At 47.1% G+C, this 16,668-nt stretch overlaps 1 protein-coding gene across 1 annotated transcript in view; it reads right to left on the bottom strand.

Annotated features, from left to right (window-relative positions):
* The window catches only part of MDGA2 (MAM domain containing glycosylphosphatidylinositol anchor 2), a 186,493-nt gene that overhangs the window by 28,738 nt on the left and 141,087 nt on the right, over positions 1-16,668 (bottom strand). Inside the window, exons 9-10 of the mRNA XM_041458477.1 lie at positions 13,076-13,345; positions 1,827-1,975 (exon numbers count right to left, since the gene is read on the bottom strand). Coding sequence (XP_041314411.1) covers positions 1,827-1,975; positions 13,076-13,345 — 419 coding nt within the window. The remainder of the gene's footprint in view (positions 1-1,826; positions 1,976-13,075; positions 13,346-16,668) is intronic.

Genomic DNA, 16,668 nt, shown 5'->3' with positions numbered 1-16,668 from the left:
TTGGGAATCACAGCCATTCCTGCTCTAATTTAATTTCCCAATGCCAGGAACATCAATGAAAAACGTGTCCCTGCATGTCACAATCTCTTTTTTTTTTTGGCCAAACTTTTCCTCCCTCATTCCACAAAAAAACCACCAAAGCTTCTTTAGATTTCCAAAATCAATGCGTGCAGGGAAATCTTTGGGACAGAAAATGTTCCCTTGGAGGAGAAAGATTAAAATCCTTTCTGGGAACAACAGGAGGAACATTCCAATAAAAATGTGGAGTTCCAACTCTCTCTGTTCCCTCACTGAATTAATTGCCACAAATGTAATTTCTGTGACTGGTTCTGAAGAAAACTTTTGATATTTTTCATGCCCCAGAGCAAATCCAATGGATTTGCTGGAAATTCCCAGCTTGCCAACATGTTCCCCTTTGGAGCAGATGTGATCCCCATGATCCTAAGAGAAGGAACCTGCAGAATTCCTGCTCTTCAGGTTGGGTCTGAAATAAAATAAATAATAAATAAATCCATTTCTCCTGGGGAACTTTAGTTCCCATTTTCCCATCTTTCCATTTTCATTCCATAGGCAGAAAAGTGACAATTCCCTATTTTTGTGACTCCTTTTCCCTCCCTTCCTGGCTTCCCAGATTTGTCATTAAGCCAAGCTTAATTATTTTATCAAATAATATTTATAACATTATTTGTGATTATTTTTTTGGAATTCTCCTTAACCAGTGCTTGGAATGGCAGAGGTTTTCCCTGTGTCCTGCTTTCCCAGCACTGGATCCCTCTCAGAGTGAGGAATTTCTCTCAATGCCAGTGACAGCAGAGAAGCAGGATGTGACAGGAATGTGTCACAGGGTTCTGTGACTCAGCCAGGCTTCCTGGGATATGGGGAAGGAATTCCTGGCTGGGAGGGTGAGGAGAGGCAGGGATAGAATTCCCAAAGAAATGGGGCTTTGGGGCGGAAAAATGGGAGTATTTGGATTAGGCTGACATAGAGTAACTCCTTTAATTACATAAACACATAATGAAAATGAAATTAAAATTAAATGGGAAAAACAGCTAAAATTCCTAACGCAGTTACTTCCATCAGAAATTCCTTTCCTTCAGCGAGTTCCTCACAGAATTTCCTGATTCCTCCTGGGGCCTGGGACCCCCGGAGCCGCTTCATGCCCAGCAATGCCAGGAGTTAAACACGGATTAAACATCCCCGATTCCATCTCACATTCCTGGGATTCAGGAAGATCCCAGCTCCAGCCCCCTGCTGGCACCACAGCCCTTCCCTGGCCCTGTCCCAGGAACTCCACAACTTCCAGGGAAGTCGCCCAAGCCCAAATCCCAATAAATAAAACACCAAAATCGAGGATTTGCTTTCCAAAGCTCATCCCAGCTTTTGGGAAATCTGTGGGATAACAAACGATTTTCTTCCTTATATTTTCCAAAATACCCCTCTGTAAAATTCATTTGATCCTTCCACTCAATGTCCCATCCCAATTATTATTCCAGGTGCTGAATATCCAAAGAAAGATTTTCGGGATCAATCTGTTGGGGGATTATTTGAAGGGAAAGCTCAGTGGGAAGTTGTCAAAATTCCCAAAAATTATCAGCTGGATGCTCCCAAGAAAGAAGGTAAATGGAGAAGGATGACTTGGAGGAGGATGGATTGTGGAAATAGACAGGGGAAAAAAAAACTTATTAAAATGAAGTAAAAATAAAATAAAGTAAAATGAAATGAAATGAAATAAAATAAAATACCCAGAGTTCCCTTACAGCCCAGCCGATGTCCCGGAGCCCAGGCGGCTCCGAAGGCAAACCCCGCGCGGGTGCTCCCGGCCTCACCTGGCGGATTCCCAGGCGATAGGCCAGGATCCGATCCACGGCGCTGGGATTCATCTGCGTCCACTGCAGGCTGTAGGAATAGACCCGCGGCCGGTTCTGCCACAGCGGGTTGTACGTGTCGTAGTAGAATTCCGGGGCGTAGGCTTTTCCTGGGGAGAAGGATGGAGTTAGGGAAAGCACTGATGCCTCAGGTTTGGCTTTTCTATTTTCAGATTCTGAGCTGCTTCAGTGTGTGGGGCTGGGCTTCACATCAGGGCATGGTGAGCTCTGTGCACAGAGCAGGGAGACAAAACAATTCCTGCTCCAGCTGGGCACCAAGGACAAATGATCCAAATCTCAGCCCAGGAGCACAAACCCCGTGGGCTGCAGAGAGAAAAACAAGCAGGATGGGAGTGCAGGGGCTGAGCTGGAATTGGACACTGAACTGCAATGTGCACATGGAGCAGAGCTGATCCCAGGGAGAGACCCCGGGAGCGCTCGTGCATTTTGGGACCATTTGGGTTCATCTTGGCTGCAGCCCTGGCTGGGCTCTTGTGCTGCCCAAGGTGGATCCATGGAGGAGATCCTTGGAATCAATCCCTGCTTTATTCTGGAACTCCATCCAGCCTCTGCTCTAGGGCAGCCTGCACAAGGCATCACCAGAAACTATGGAATTCCCTGGCCAGGCAGCCAGAGAATAACTCAGCCAGCCAAGAATTCACCCATCCATCGGGAAAAGGAGGGAAAACATGGGGAAATCATCAGGAAATAACTTCAGTTGGGCATTCCCAGCTCCAAGGGCTCCAACTGGAGCCACCCCTCATTCCCAGGATCCAAGGGCTGAGATCCAACTGCAGCCATCCCTTCATTCCTGGGATCCAAGGGCTGAGATCCAGCTCCTCATTCCCAGGATCCAGGAGCTGAGATCCAACTGCAGCCACTCCTCATTCCCAAAATCCAGTGGTTGAGATCCAACCCCTCATTCCCAGGATCCAGGGGTTGAGATTCAACTGGATCCAGCCCCTCATTCCTGGGATCCAAAGGCTGAGATCCTACTGCAGCCAGCCCTTCATTCCCAGGATCCAAGGGTTGAGATCCAGCTCCTCATTCCAAGGATCCAAGACCTTGAGATCTTTCTACTTTCATCCATACTTTTGCCGGGATTTGGCAGTGGGAATAATTGGCAAAGGGCTGGAAAAACCTGGGAAAACATGGCCTGCCAGTCACATGCAATATGGGAGGATATGGATTCATTACTCCCTTCCCTTAACTGGGATTTCAGGAGTTTGTGATGAAACAAACACTGAATTTAGGGATTTTCTCCTCAAAATGATCCCTGACCCAGGTGGAAATAGAGAGGGATGAGAGGCATTTCAAATTCCAAATGGGACAATTTCCATCAGCAGAAAAGCCGTGAGAAGAAGAGGAAAAAAATGCCTTAAAAGCCCCCCAAAATGCAAAGGAACAAAGGCAAAATCCTGGGAATAAACAGCAACATGGCACCTATTGATCCAGCTTTTCTCCCTGACCACGCTTTTCTTTTCCAAGGATAAAGAGCCCTCTTAGCCAAGATATTTTTCCCAATTGCCATGGGAAGGAGTACCTTCAATTAGCCCGGAGTGGAGGAGCAAACAGCAATACTCCAAGCAGAGGGAGCAAAGCAAAACCGCTGCTGGAAAAAAGGGAATGCAGCGGGAATGAAAAGGGAGCAGCGGTCGAGACGATTTGTTTTCCTTGTTCCTGAGAAGTGGGAATAATGGGAAAAGCTCATGCTGGATGCAAATTATCCTCTTCCCACTCCCACTGCTGTTGGATATAATGGGATCTCTGGGGGGGACTGAGAGGAGCTGTAATGAGCCACTTGTCACAGGAGGGGCACTTGAACAACACCGGCACCTTTGGGGGAATAATGAGGCACCGTGACGAGCTGCATTATCCCAAATCCCTGTGAAAACAACACCGGGAATGGAGAGGCTGGAAATTCAACAGCACAACGCTCAGAGCTTGCCTTGTAAACTTCGGGAAGTGGGGACATGGTTTGGAGTGCAGGGAAAGCAGGGGTGACTTCTGGAAGTGTGGGAGTTATGGGGAATCTGGAAATGTCCCTTGTCCCCAAATCCCTTGGCTCTGGATCTTGGGAGAGGAGGGACCTGGAGCTCCTGGATATCATCCAGGGGAGGGACGTGAGGATGTTGGTTTTGTGGTTTTCTCTGAGGCTTCCCAGAGCTTTGAATGGAAGCAGGAGTTGGGTTGTGTCACACAGAAAGTTCTGCTCAAGGTTGGGAGCCTGGAGGTTGGCACAATGTGGATTTTGGGGTGGGAAAGTCATTTTTAGCTGGGATGACAGGAATGTGAGAGGTTTCTGGGATCTCAGCACTTAATGGGTTTCCCACCTCAAAGCCCAGGTGGTCCAGAGTTTGCGGAGCTTCATCCTTGGGGACCCTGTGTCCAGCTCTGGGATCAGCAGGACAGGAGGGACCTGGAGCTCCTGGATCTGGTCCAGAGCAGGGATGTGAGGATGAGGAAGGGCTGGAGCATCTCCGTGCCCAGGAAAGGCTGAGGGAGCTGGGGCTGCTCAGCCTGGAGAGGAGCCACAGCTGAGAGGGGCCTCAGCCTGGGTGTCCCTGTGTCTGTCCCTGTGTCAGTCCCTGTGTCTGTCCCAGTCTGTCCCCTTGTCTGTCCCAGTCTGTCCCCTGTGTGTCCCTGGGTGTCTCTCTTTGTCCCTAGGTGCAGGGCCTTGGGGGGCAGGGATCCAGGGGCAGCCACAGCTGCTCCAGCAATTCCAGCCCAGCCCCTCCTCACCCTCCCAGCCAGGAATTCCTTCCCAATATCCCATCTAAATCTCCCCTTTTCCAGCCTGAAGTCATTCCCTGTCCCTCCATCCTTGTCCCCAGTCCCTCTCCAGCTCTCCTGGAGTCCCTTCAGGCCCTTCAGGGGGCTCTGAGCTCTTCCTGCAGCCTTTTCTTCTCCAGCTGGACATTTTCAGTCATGAGCATTTGTTGTGCAGCATTCAATCCCTCCAGGCAGTGCATCCAAACATCCAAACATTTTCCACCAGCCCTGTACCAGTGTAAGGTCAGAAATGGGATGAAATGTCTGTGGCACTGAATTAGAGAAACCAGGCAAAGGGAAAAGTCTCTTCAGCTGCTCCATCCCAAGCTCCACCGGGATCTAAACGCTGGAGAATTGCCCTGAACAGAAGAGGATTGAGGCATTCCCCTTGTCCTGGCACTCCCGGCCTTTATCCAAAGCCCCCCTCTCTCTCCCTGGGTTTGAAGCTGTTCCAAGCAAGGAAACAACATCCCCCTCCCAGCTCTGCAATCCCCCAAATTCCCATTCATTTACCAAATGGGCTGAAGTGTCCTAATACAGAATTTCCAAGATCATTTCTTATCATCCCTTGGGATGGAAATCCAGGAGGCAGAGTGCTTTCTCTCCCAATCCTCCAGATTTTAGCAGATCTTGGTGCTGGAGTTCGATTTCTCTCCGATAAAAGGATCCATCTCTCAGTGACCATTTCCCACCCTGCCTTCAATCCCGGAGCTGTTTTCCACATTTCAAGAGGATTTCATTGTTGGCTCCGTGGCTTCCTCAACTTTTCAACATTCCCTGAAGTGTTCCCATCCCTTTCATCCTCAAATCTCAGACAATAAATCTGGCTGAGGACCAGCTGTTTCTGACACATGAATGTCTCTGCTGTCAATTTGTAGCTCCTAAAATCTGTAAAAAAATCTGCCTCCTTGGATTCCACGTTCCTTATTTTTTAAGACTGGGGGATTTTTAGTTTTTTAAATAAAAGGAAAGAGGTTCAGCTGGTCTCTTTTAGAGAAAATGATCAGCCAGGATTCCTCATCCTGTGGTCCGTTGGGGTCACTCAGCCATTTATCCCTGAGGAAAAGAATTCCTTAAAGGAATTGTTGCTGGACTGGGCACTGCAAATTCCAGCTGGGATGAGAGCAGAGCAGCACAGGGATCTCAGCAATGCCACAAGTGCCCCAAACCCTGTGTCCCGAAATGTCCCAGATCCCAAAGGGTGGGATTGGTTTTGGCTCCCTGTCCTGCAGGGACAAACAATGGGAATTGTGTGGACGCTGAGCATTCAAGGAATCATTTCCTTAATCTGTTTCATCCTTATTTTCCCATCAAGTTCTGCCAATTCCTTAGAGTTTTGGGAATTGCAGCAGCTCTGTCCCATGTTTGTGGCACTGCTGGTGGCAGAGCTGGCTGTGAGCTCTGAGCAGCTCCCGCTCTATCACATTCAGGGAAAGGAAATAAAATCAGAGATTTATAAATGCTTCCCCTTGTGGCAACCTCAGCTCCAGCCCTTTCCATCTTTACCATGCTGGGAGAGCATAAATCCTAAATAAAACCTTGCATTTAACTGTGTGAAATAGTGGGAGATACTGAATTTATGGAAAATGCTGCCCCTTCCCATGCTCTGCTTTATTCCAGGATCTCTATTTTACAGAAGGGTTGCAGGAAGAATGAGAAGATGTTTTGTTCTTTATTTGCATTTGGGAAAGGCAATATCTGTCTCCTCCTGGATCTGCTCCTCATCCCAATCCTGCAGCTGGATCATCCCAGTCACCTCCTGCCTCCCCATAACCACGGAAGCTGAAAATCAGGGAATTATTTGGCTTGGAAGGGCCCTTAGAGATGTTTTTTTTCATTTGTGGCCTTCCCTTAATCCTCCAGGAATGACTTCCAGGGCCTTCCCTGTCCTCCAGGAGTAACTTCCAAGGCCTGGATTGTTTGGGCTGAGCAGCTGAAGACACTTGAGCAGGGTTAATGTTAATAAAGTCTATTCATATTAAAATATTAATCATAAATAATCCCCCCAATAGCTGGAGGAAGCAGCTGCTCCAGGGAATTCCAGGGACAGACAACCCCATACTTGCTGCTCCCACTGGGAACTTGGGGATGAGACTTTCCCACCCTTCCCAGAAAAATCTCTTCCCAAAATATTTTCAGAATTATGAATTGTATTATTATGAATTATTATATTTATGAATTATGAATTGTAACTTGCAGGGACGGGATGATTTGGGAATAAAACGAACTTTTTATGCCTAATTGGGGCACAAATTACAATTTATCTGAGGTCTGTCCATCTCCAGTGGGTTTAGAGGTTCCCATTCCTGGCACAGAAACCCAACATCCCAAAGAAAGAAAAACGTGGAATGCTCCAGTGGCATCCATGAGATTCCTTCTCCAGGTGTCCGTCCCGGCCTCCTCCCTTTCCCTGGGGTTTTCCCGAGGATCCAGCTCCTCCCCAGCGATACCCAAACGTGACATCTGCTGGCTGAGCCCTGCAAGAGCTGCCGTTCCTGCAATTCCTGCTGCTCCTGCTCGGGATTCCCGATCCCCCAGTCCCCACCCGACCCCAGGAGCTGAACTCCAGGAGTTCCTCAGCTCCATTTCCATCACTCTGGGGCTCTGAGCTCTGCGGTGCTGCCTTGAGGGAGAAAGAAATCCAGTTTTAGTAGGATCTGGAGATTCCTGCTTCCCACACTGGGATGGGTGAGATTTGGGAAGCTCCCATTCCCAGATATCCTGTGGTTTAAGTTGCCCTGGTCAAGTTTTTAGGACAGGACAGGATTTGCTGCCAAGGGCTTGGCAAAACTTCTCCTGTTCCCAATCCTCCAAAACCAGGCAGGAATTCAGCAGGAATAAAAACAACACCCAAGCTCTGTGTGCCTTGGAAAGGATCTTTCCTGCTGGACATTTTTGGGAGAAGCTCTGTTGGAATCTCCAAGGTTTTTAATTAAAATAAAAAACCCCATCTCCTGGCAGATGAATGGAAAAGGATTTTTGCACTGGTGCTGCTGCTCCAGTTGGAATTTTAAAGCTCAGACAAGTGGCAGCCACAGCTTCTCTGGGATTCCTGTTCCAGTGGGATTTTGGAAATGATTCCAGCTCCATGTTGAGGACCACGGTGCTACAAGGAATGGTGGCAGGGACACAGAACAAACACTGAGGCAGAAATTCCTGGAGAGGTGCCTGATCTTATAGGGCATCATTTAGTTGTGGTTTGGACAAGGCAGGAAAAGGGAATGTCCCAGGGAATTGGGAAAATGAGGGGACCATCAGCACATCCAATCCTTCATCCTTCATAAATGTGGGATGAACTAAGGAAAATTTCCCAAAGAGAGGACAAAACATTCCTAAATCCTCTAAATCTGAGTTCATGCTGACTTAAATCCATGGAGAGAGTTTGCCAAGGGATGGGGTGGATATTCCACTCCTGGAATTGTCCAAGGCCAGCTTGGATGGGGCTTGGGGCAACCAGATTTTATTAAGAATGTCCCTTTCCATGGCCTTTTCCAACCCAAACCATTCCATAGTTCCAAGATCTTTCATGGAACAGGTCCATCCATATGAAACAGGGTGGGGCAAACCCAACCCAGGGTTTGCTGTGCTCCATTTTGCCACTTAAAATACCCAAAAATTAGGGAAAACCTGGAAAACCAAAATATTTCCATGTGTTCTTCTCCTGGAAAGGTCTGGAAGATGCTTTTCATTAGAGAAAAAATGAGTTTCCAGAGAGCTCTTTCCAGAGGTGGATTCTGGGATCATCAGAAGGGATGATCCAGTGTCCATCTCCTCAAATCCCAGTTTTCTGGGAGAAGGGAAGGCAGGAGAAGTGAGGTGCCTGAGTGTCCCATGGATTAGTGGTGGAAGGTTGGACTGGATCATCTCCGAGGTCTTTTCCAACCTGAATTATTCCTGGCACCACCGGAAAGCTGCCATGGATGGGGACAATCCCTTCCAGAGGTATTGGCAAGGAAGGAATGTTTGGATTGTCAGGTTTGTCAGCTCTCAATTCTCCGAAGAGCTTCCAGGAGCTCCAAGGAAAGGGAAAGCTCTGATCACGAGCTAACAATTAAACCCTCCCCAATTAGCCCTTGATTGGCTTGATGTCGCACTTGGCTGGAAGCGCTGACGGGGTGATGTAAGACAAAGTAAATAATTAAAGATGAGCTTGTTAATTAACGCAATATCCCACGGCAAAAAAATTCCACAGGCCAGAACAACACGGAATTAATATTCCAAACTGCCTTCCCTCGCTGGTGGGATCAGGAGTTGGTTGATAAAAGGAATTAAGTCCATGGAATAACATTAGAGCTTTGTTTAGTCCTACCCAGGGCTGTGATGAATAATTGAAATTTTGAATTTTAATATTAAATCTATTGTCCTGCTAAGCCAGCCCCATCCACTATGGACAGAGATTCCTGGTGGAAATTCAGGAAGGAATCCCACACGGATGTGTACGCAACCCTGATTAAAGAATTTAGTGGAGAGGGAACAAAATATTGTCTAAAAAAAATCTAAAAATCCCTCTTTGGACACAACTCTGGGGACAAATTCAGCCCCAGCAAAGAAAATTCCAGCTCAAGGGGGTCAAACTTCCCAAACTGAGGAGAAATTTTAAACCAGGACTTGTCAGGTAAACTCAGTTCTAGGTAATGCTAGTCCTAAATGGCTCCCCAGGGGCACAGAGAATCATGGAATTGTTCAGGTTGGAAAAGACCTTTAGGACCATCAGGTGTGGCTGTCAATCCTCCCCCCTACAGTCACCACTATCCCATGGCCTCAAGAGCCACCTCCATGGATTTTGGACAATTCCAGGGATTGTGACTCCGCTGCTGCCCCTGGCAGTGTTTGACAGCCCTTTCCATGAGGAATTTCCCCCTCATATCCAACTTCAGCCTTCCCTGGGGCAGCCTGAGGCCATTCCTTCTTGGCCTGATGCTTGTTAATGATGCAGAATAAGAATAATGAAGATGATAAAGTGGAAAGAGAAGAAGAAAGGGAGAGGGAGGAACGACAGGAGGCAGAGGAAGGGGAAAAAGAAGAAGATGAGGAAGAAGATAGAAGAAGAAGAAGCAGGGAGGAGGAGAAGGAGGAGAAGAAGAAGAAGAAGAAGAAGAAGAAGAAGAAGAAGAAGAAGAAGAAACCAGTTCATTACCAAGGCAGGAATAAAACTGAGGTAGAGGTCCAGCATGATCATATACTGGAATATCCCTCTCTCTTCCATGTATATATGGCAGGAAAACAGCTTTTGTAAATTTTTGAGTGTCCTGTTATCTAATTAGGTAAGTCTCTTCTTTGCTGCCATTGATACCAGGAACAATCCTATTAGAAATAATAGATTTTATCGAGCTATTGTGAGAGCATATGAAATCCGTGTGAAGGGCATTGGTAAACCGGTTCTGTCACCCTCTTTTAACGCTGGTATTCCAAGAAAGAAAGCAATCATTTCAGGTTTAGAAGAGGATAATCATGAAACCAGCGAAAAGACTGCCTTATTTGACATAGGTGTTTGTTGTTTAGCACTGAGAAAGTCCTTCAAGATTGATAGAATGGCTTTCTTCCTTGGCAATGTAGGAGGAAAGTAGCAAGCAACAAAATTGGCAAACCTCTGGAGAAGAAGAAGAAGAAGAAGGAGAAAGAAAAAGAAAAAGAAAAAGAAAAAGAAAAAGAAAAAGAAAAAGAAAAAGAAAAAGAAAAAGAAAAAGAAAAAGAAAAAGAAAAAGAAAAAGAGAAAAAGAAGAAAGAGAAGCAGAAGCAGAAGAAGAAGAAGAAAAAAGAGATGAAGAAAGAGAAGAAAGAGAAGCAGAAGAAAAAGAAGAAGAAAATCTCACTTCATCCCTCCTTTGCAAACTGGGAACCTGCAAAACACAGAGACCAGCCCACGCTCCCTGGAGAAGCCCACGCCACAGCGAAAAAGCTGCTCCTGTGGTATCCCCAGCTGGCCAGGCCAGGCCAGGCCGTGACCCAGCAGGGCTCAGGTGTGTCCTGGAGGAACCTCTGGCACCTCAGCAGCTGCTCCAGGGAGGGAGAAGCTCCCTGTGCTCATCCCTCCTCCTCCGGCACCAAACCCTTCCTCAGGGAGGCTCCTCAGACTCTGCCATTCACGGATCAGGTTTGATTTATTTGCTCCCAGCCCTGGCAGGGTTTTCCGAAGCCACAGCCTGGAATGGACTTTTGGCTGCTCTCTGGATATGATCTGGCCCTGAATAAAATCTCGAGGTGGTGAAGCCGTAAGGAGCATGAACTCAGCTCTGCTTCCCCACAAACACAATTTGCCTTGTCACTTCTTATTTATTTTGAAGAGACTGGCAGGTTACATCTGCCTCATGTTGGCCCAGATGCTATAAATTAACCCCTTTTCCATGTGTGATTTATTTGGCTTTCATCTCCTCCAATCTGGCTCAAAATATACAGGGGAAAAAAAGGAGATTTTGCAGGTTCGGGGGTCAGAATAAATCTTTCAAGCCAGGCTGCGTGAAATGCTGTACTGAAAAGGTTTCTCTGAGCATACCAATGGTTTTCTGCAGCCCCAGTCCAGCACATTTCTATTTTCCTGCATGAAAAACCAGAAATAAACCAGCTAAAAATGGGTTACAATAACCCATTATTCCCCCCAAAACAAAAGCTCCACACAACTGCCACATTCCTGCCTTGCAGTTATTTATTGGGCTTTTTTTTCCAATTATGCCTAAGAAGTGCCCCATTTCTTGTCTCTATTCACATTCCCAGTGAAATCCAAGCCTCCTTTTTAACTATTTCATCATTTTTTTCAGCTTTTTCAGTTCCCTGGGGCTTTGACTCCATCTGTGCTGCTGAGATTTGGGAGCACAACAGAGCCACTGCTCTGAGAGCAGTGGAAAATAATTTATTTGCTAAATAAATTCAGTTTTAACTTTAAAAGACTAAGAAAAGTCAAAGTGTTACTTCCAGCATCTTTAATCCACCTTAAATTAGCAGGATGGGATGAACCCTAAATGAGCACAGGGAGGGGTGGGAAATGGGAAACATCATCAAATCATTTTAGGACTCATTTTCCGTTTTGTGGTTTGCTAAAACCACTCCAACTGCCCCAATCCTGGCAAAATAATTGCCTTGGAATAACTTTCCACAGTCTGGGATCCAAGTCCTGATGAATAGATTGAACCAAATTTTGCTCATTTGAGACTAAACAATTTTTCTGGTGTCCTTCAGAGCTGTCTTTGGTATTAAAATCCCAAGATTTGGAGAAGTTGGTGGATGTGAAAACCCCTCCAGCAGGCTCTGAATGGTGTCAGCCAAAGGTTGGATCCCATTTGGAAGGAGCAGAACCATCCAGAACTGTGGGATTTGCTGTGTTCCCACCACAATTGTGCTGAGAAATTCTTGCTAAGGGGATGTCATTCCCATCATGTCAGTTTATGTCCTGGCTATTCCCAACCTGGAGATTCCAAACTCAAAATCTGGGAAACTTCCTTTTGTTGCTTGAGGTCTATCAAGCCTCACCCAACAAAACCCAAATGTCGGAACCCAGGACACCCCTGTGGGTGCCCTGGGTGACACGTGCCCCTGGCAGGGGGCTGGGGAGTCCTGGCAGGAAGCCAAAGACACTTGGGATTTCGATCTTAACCCATGGAGCAAATTACCAACCTTGTATGAAGAATCACAAGTCACAGAAGTTTAACGAGAGCAATAATGAATTAATCACCGAGTGAAAAGTGGAATTTTGGGGATTTTAGGGGGCAGGACACCCCTGTGGGTGCCCTGGGTGACACGTGCCCCTGGCAGGGGGCTGGGGAGTCCTGGCAGGAAGCCAAAGACACTTGGGATTTCGATCCTAACCCATGGAGCAAATTACCAACCTTGTATGAAGAATCACAAGTCACAGAAGTTTAACGAGAGCAATAATGAATTAATCACCGAGTGAAAAGTGGAATTTTGGGGATTTTATTCTAGGGGCCAAGATGGAGGGATCTGGGCATTGTCCTATTCTTCTTCCTTCTTCTTCCCAGCCTCCATCTTCTGGGTGATGGTGGCACATTTGGATTGGTTTAGAGTAGAAGTAGACAGTCTAACATAGGTGATAGGTATTGGAAAATAATGATAAATAAAGTACACGTAACTCATAGGATAAAATGCAGACACCAGCCCAGGGTTGGGCAGTGTGCCCTTGACAGAGCTGCAGAGCAGACCTCTGCGGGTCTGAGGAAAAATGTTTTGGATAATAGACAATAAACAACCTTGTGAACCAGAGCCGAAGAATCCCGACTCTTTCTTCGGCCATCGGGCTGGGAAAAAGGGACTCTTGGGGTCATCCTGAACGCAGGAAACCCAAGACCCAAACACTCCATGAACACAGTTTTGAAGAAAACCTTCAACCCCCTGGGAAAACCCGAACAAACTGACTAAAACTCCTTCAAAAACCACCCAAAAAACAAATTAAAAAAAATCAGATTAATTCCCAGCTCCACACCTCCTACCTGTGACGAGGAAGCTGCAGCGGCCGGCGCCCGCCTCGTTGATGATGTTGCAGTTGTAGACGCCGTAGGAGTCGCGGGAGAGGCTGCTGACGGTGTACTCCGTGGAGTCCTGCAGGTCGAACTGCCCCGTGCGCAGCACGCGCCCGCCCAGGCGCCACTCGTAGCTCAGCACCCGCGTGGGGTACGCCCGCAGCACGCGGCAGCTCATGGTGACACCGCGGCCCTGGCCCTGCCGCAGCTCCAGGAACGCCGGCTCCACCGCCGGGGGGTCTGCGGAGACACAGCCAGGGCAGCAGGGAGTTAGAGCGGGGAAGCCAGGCCTAGGGACAGGATTAACCGAGGTTCCTGTGTGGGAGCTGTCCTAGAGACAGGATTGATCCAGGTTCTTGTTTAGGATCTCTCCTAGGTCTGTGGAGACACAGCCAGGGCACCAGGAAGTTAGAGGAGGGTAGCCAGGCCTAGGGACAGGATTAACTGAGGTTCTTGTGTGGGACCTGTCCTAGAGACAGGATTAACTGAGGTTCTTGTGTGGGACCTCTCCTAGAGACAGGACTAACCCCGGTTCTTGTTTAGGATCTCTCCTAGGTCTGTGGAGACACAGCCAGGGCACCAGGAAGTTAGAGGAGGGTAGCCAGGCCTAGGGACAGGATTAACTGAGGTTCTTGTGTGGGACCTGTCCTCGAGACAGGATTGATCCAGGTTCTTGTTCAGGACCTGTCCTAGAGACAGGATTAACCCCGGTTCTTGTTTAGGATCTCTCCTAGGTCTGTGGAGACACAGCCAAGGCACCAGGAAGTTAGAGGAGGGAAGCCAGACCTAGGGACAGGATTAACCGAGGTTCTTGTGTGGGAGATGTCCTAGAGACAGGATTGATCCAGGTTCTTGTTCAGGACCTGTCCTAGAGACAGATTAACCAAGGTTCTTGTTTAGGACCTGTCGTAGAGGCAGGATTAACCAAGGTTCTTGTGTGGGACCTGTCCTAGAGACAGGATCAATCTAGGTTCTTGTTCAGGACCTCTCCTAGAGACAGGATTGATACAGGTTCTTGTGTGGGATCTCTCCTAGGTCTGTGGAGACACAGCCAGGGCAGCAGGGTGTTAGTGGGGGGAAGGCAGGCCTAGGGACAGGATTAACCAAGGTTCGTGTTTAGGACCTCTCCTAGAGACAGGATTGATTCAGGTTCTTGTTTAGGACCTCTCCTAGAGACAGGACTAACCCAGGTTAGGAACCATCCTAGGCATCCAAACTAACCCAGGTTCTTGTTTAGGACCTGTCCTAGGAATAAAGACTAATCCAGGTTCTTGTCTGAGACCCATCATAGGAGACAGGACTAACCCAGGTTGTTCTTAATGATCAGTCCTAAAGGCAGGACCAACCAGGTTCTTGTTTAGGACCCATCCTAGGAATAAAGACTAACCCAGGCTCTTTTTTAGGACCAGTCCTAGGAGACAGGACTAACCTGGTCTCCTCCTTTTGCAGGAGGTTCTTCTTTGCACCTTCTAAAAACTAAACATGTTAAAATTTCTAAAAACTAAACATGTTAAACCCAGATTCTTGTTTAGGATCCATCCCAAGAGAGTGGATCAACCCAGGTCAGTGTTTAGGGCCTGTCCAAGGAGACAAGACTATCCCAAGTTTTGTTTGGAGATCCTTTGGAACGACACTGAATAAAACCAGTAAGCTTGTCTTAACTCGGACAGTGCCTGGAGCAACTTATGGAACCTGTTCCAGACATAGCAGGGGTGGAATGAGGTGGCTTGGGAGGTCTCTTCCACCCCAAACCAGTCTGGAATTCTGGGACTTTCTCTGGATAAAGTGCACGAGGCAGCAACGCCCCAGGCACAGAGCTGAGCTGGTGACTCTGTACTCAGAAGAATAATAAATCTGGGGGATAATAAAAAAAAAATATCTGGGGAATAATAAATCTGTGCTCAATGGGGACCTCATGTGTGGGCACATTCCCGAGGCTGCCAGAGCTCTGGGAATGTTTGGACACCAGGGATGCACAGGCTGGGACTGTTGGGGTGTCTGTGCAGGGCTGGGAGCCGGGCTTCTTCCAGCTTGGAATATTCCATGATTCCATGAACTGCCCACCTCAGGAGCTGCTGTCTGGCTCTACCAAAAACCATCACCTCTAGATCTTTTTTCTCCATCCTGGTGGAGATTTTGCTGTCCCAGTTCCCCACACCCAGAACCGCCTGTTCCGCCCTAACTCAAACAAAACTGATTTTAAATAATTCACATTCACAGCTTCAAACTCCACCAGAATTTTCATTCCAGCAAAACACCAACAAATAAAATATAACCAACATCCAGTGTGTGCACAGACCAAACTTCCCGCTGCCACTTGCCTTTGGAAAACTTCATCATGGCTGGAAAATAAGGAGAATCCAGCTGAGCAATGGTTCTTGCTCGTGCCAGCACAGCTCTTCAGAGCCAGGAAAATGCATGGAAAACGTGTACCCAAAGGGATGCAAACCAGGGAATTCTGGCTTTCTAAAGAACTCAGCTCATTTTTTAACCCCTAAGGGGAAAGAATTCCTGAAATCCTCCCATTCCAGGGTGGCACAGGGAGGTTTTGTATCCTTATGAGATGTTTTACATAAAACATTAAAATGTTCCTGCTTTCCTAAGTTTCCCAAAGCAGCAGCTTTGCAGGGAACTGTTGCTTAAAAACAGGAATTATCCTTGGGAAAGAAAATATTCCAGATCTCCACCGTTTTCTCAGGGAGACCTGTGCAGCTGCCTCTCCCAAATCTCCTGTTTTCCTCTCACCAGCCTGTCTTAAATTATTTGTACTTCCCATAAAACTCCCAGATCCTGCTATATAATGAATATCAAAAGAATTATTAATAAAATGTACCAATAGTCACTCTTTTCCAGGAAATATTCTACCTTGAGATGTAAGTTGTCCAAGGGGAAAGTTTTCCATGGAAAAGCTGGAAAATATTGGAAAAGGGCAGTGGAGTCCCCTTCCTGGCAGGGATTTAAACCCCTGTGCAGGTGGCACTTGGGGACACGATCAGTGGTGGACTTGGAAGTTCTGGGAATGGTTGGATTTGATCTCAGAGGGCTTTTCCAGTCTAAAGCATTCCAAGATTTCATGAACTCTCCATATTTTTATGGATCATGATCACAACAAGGCACCCGCTGCTGTTCCTGGTATAATTTGATCTTTATAACAAAGCAAATTTTATCTGGAATAAATATTTGATTTTTAATTGGAAATTCTCTATTTTTTCCCCCATTCCAGCAAAGATAATTCCATATCCATCACCTCTCCAGCCCTTCCACCCACACCAAAATACACCTAAAAATCCTGGGAAAATTCTCCCTAAACTTGGAGCCAGGCACAGAAGAATCTCTAAAATGACAACAAAAAGATGCTCAAGCAGCATCTGCTGAGGACCCCCCTGATCCTGAATCCCTGAGGATGAGCACAGGAATTTTGGGACAGGAATATCAGGGAAGCTCCATGTTTGAGGTGTTAACAAGCCTTTAATGGATAATTTTTCTGTCATTTTCTCCCCTTGCTCTTAAATCCTTGGAATGCTGAACATCCAAAACTCATCTCTGGTTTGGAATAACGTTCC

Source organism: Pyrgilauda ruficollis, unplaced genomic scaffold (genome assembly GCF_017590135.1).
Source record: "Pyrgilauda ruficollis isolate IOZ18807 unplaced genomic scaffold, ASM1759013v1 scaffold129, whole genome shotgun sequence".
NCBI classification, from domain to species: Eukaryota; Metazoa; Chordata; class Aves; order Passeriformes; family Passeridae; genus Pyrgilauda; species Pyrgilauda ruficollis.
This window is presented reverse-complemented; position numbering and strand designations above follow the sequence as displayed.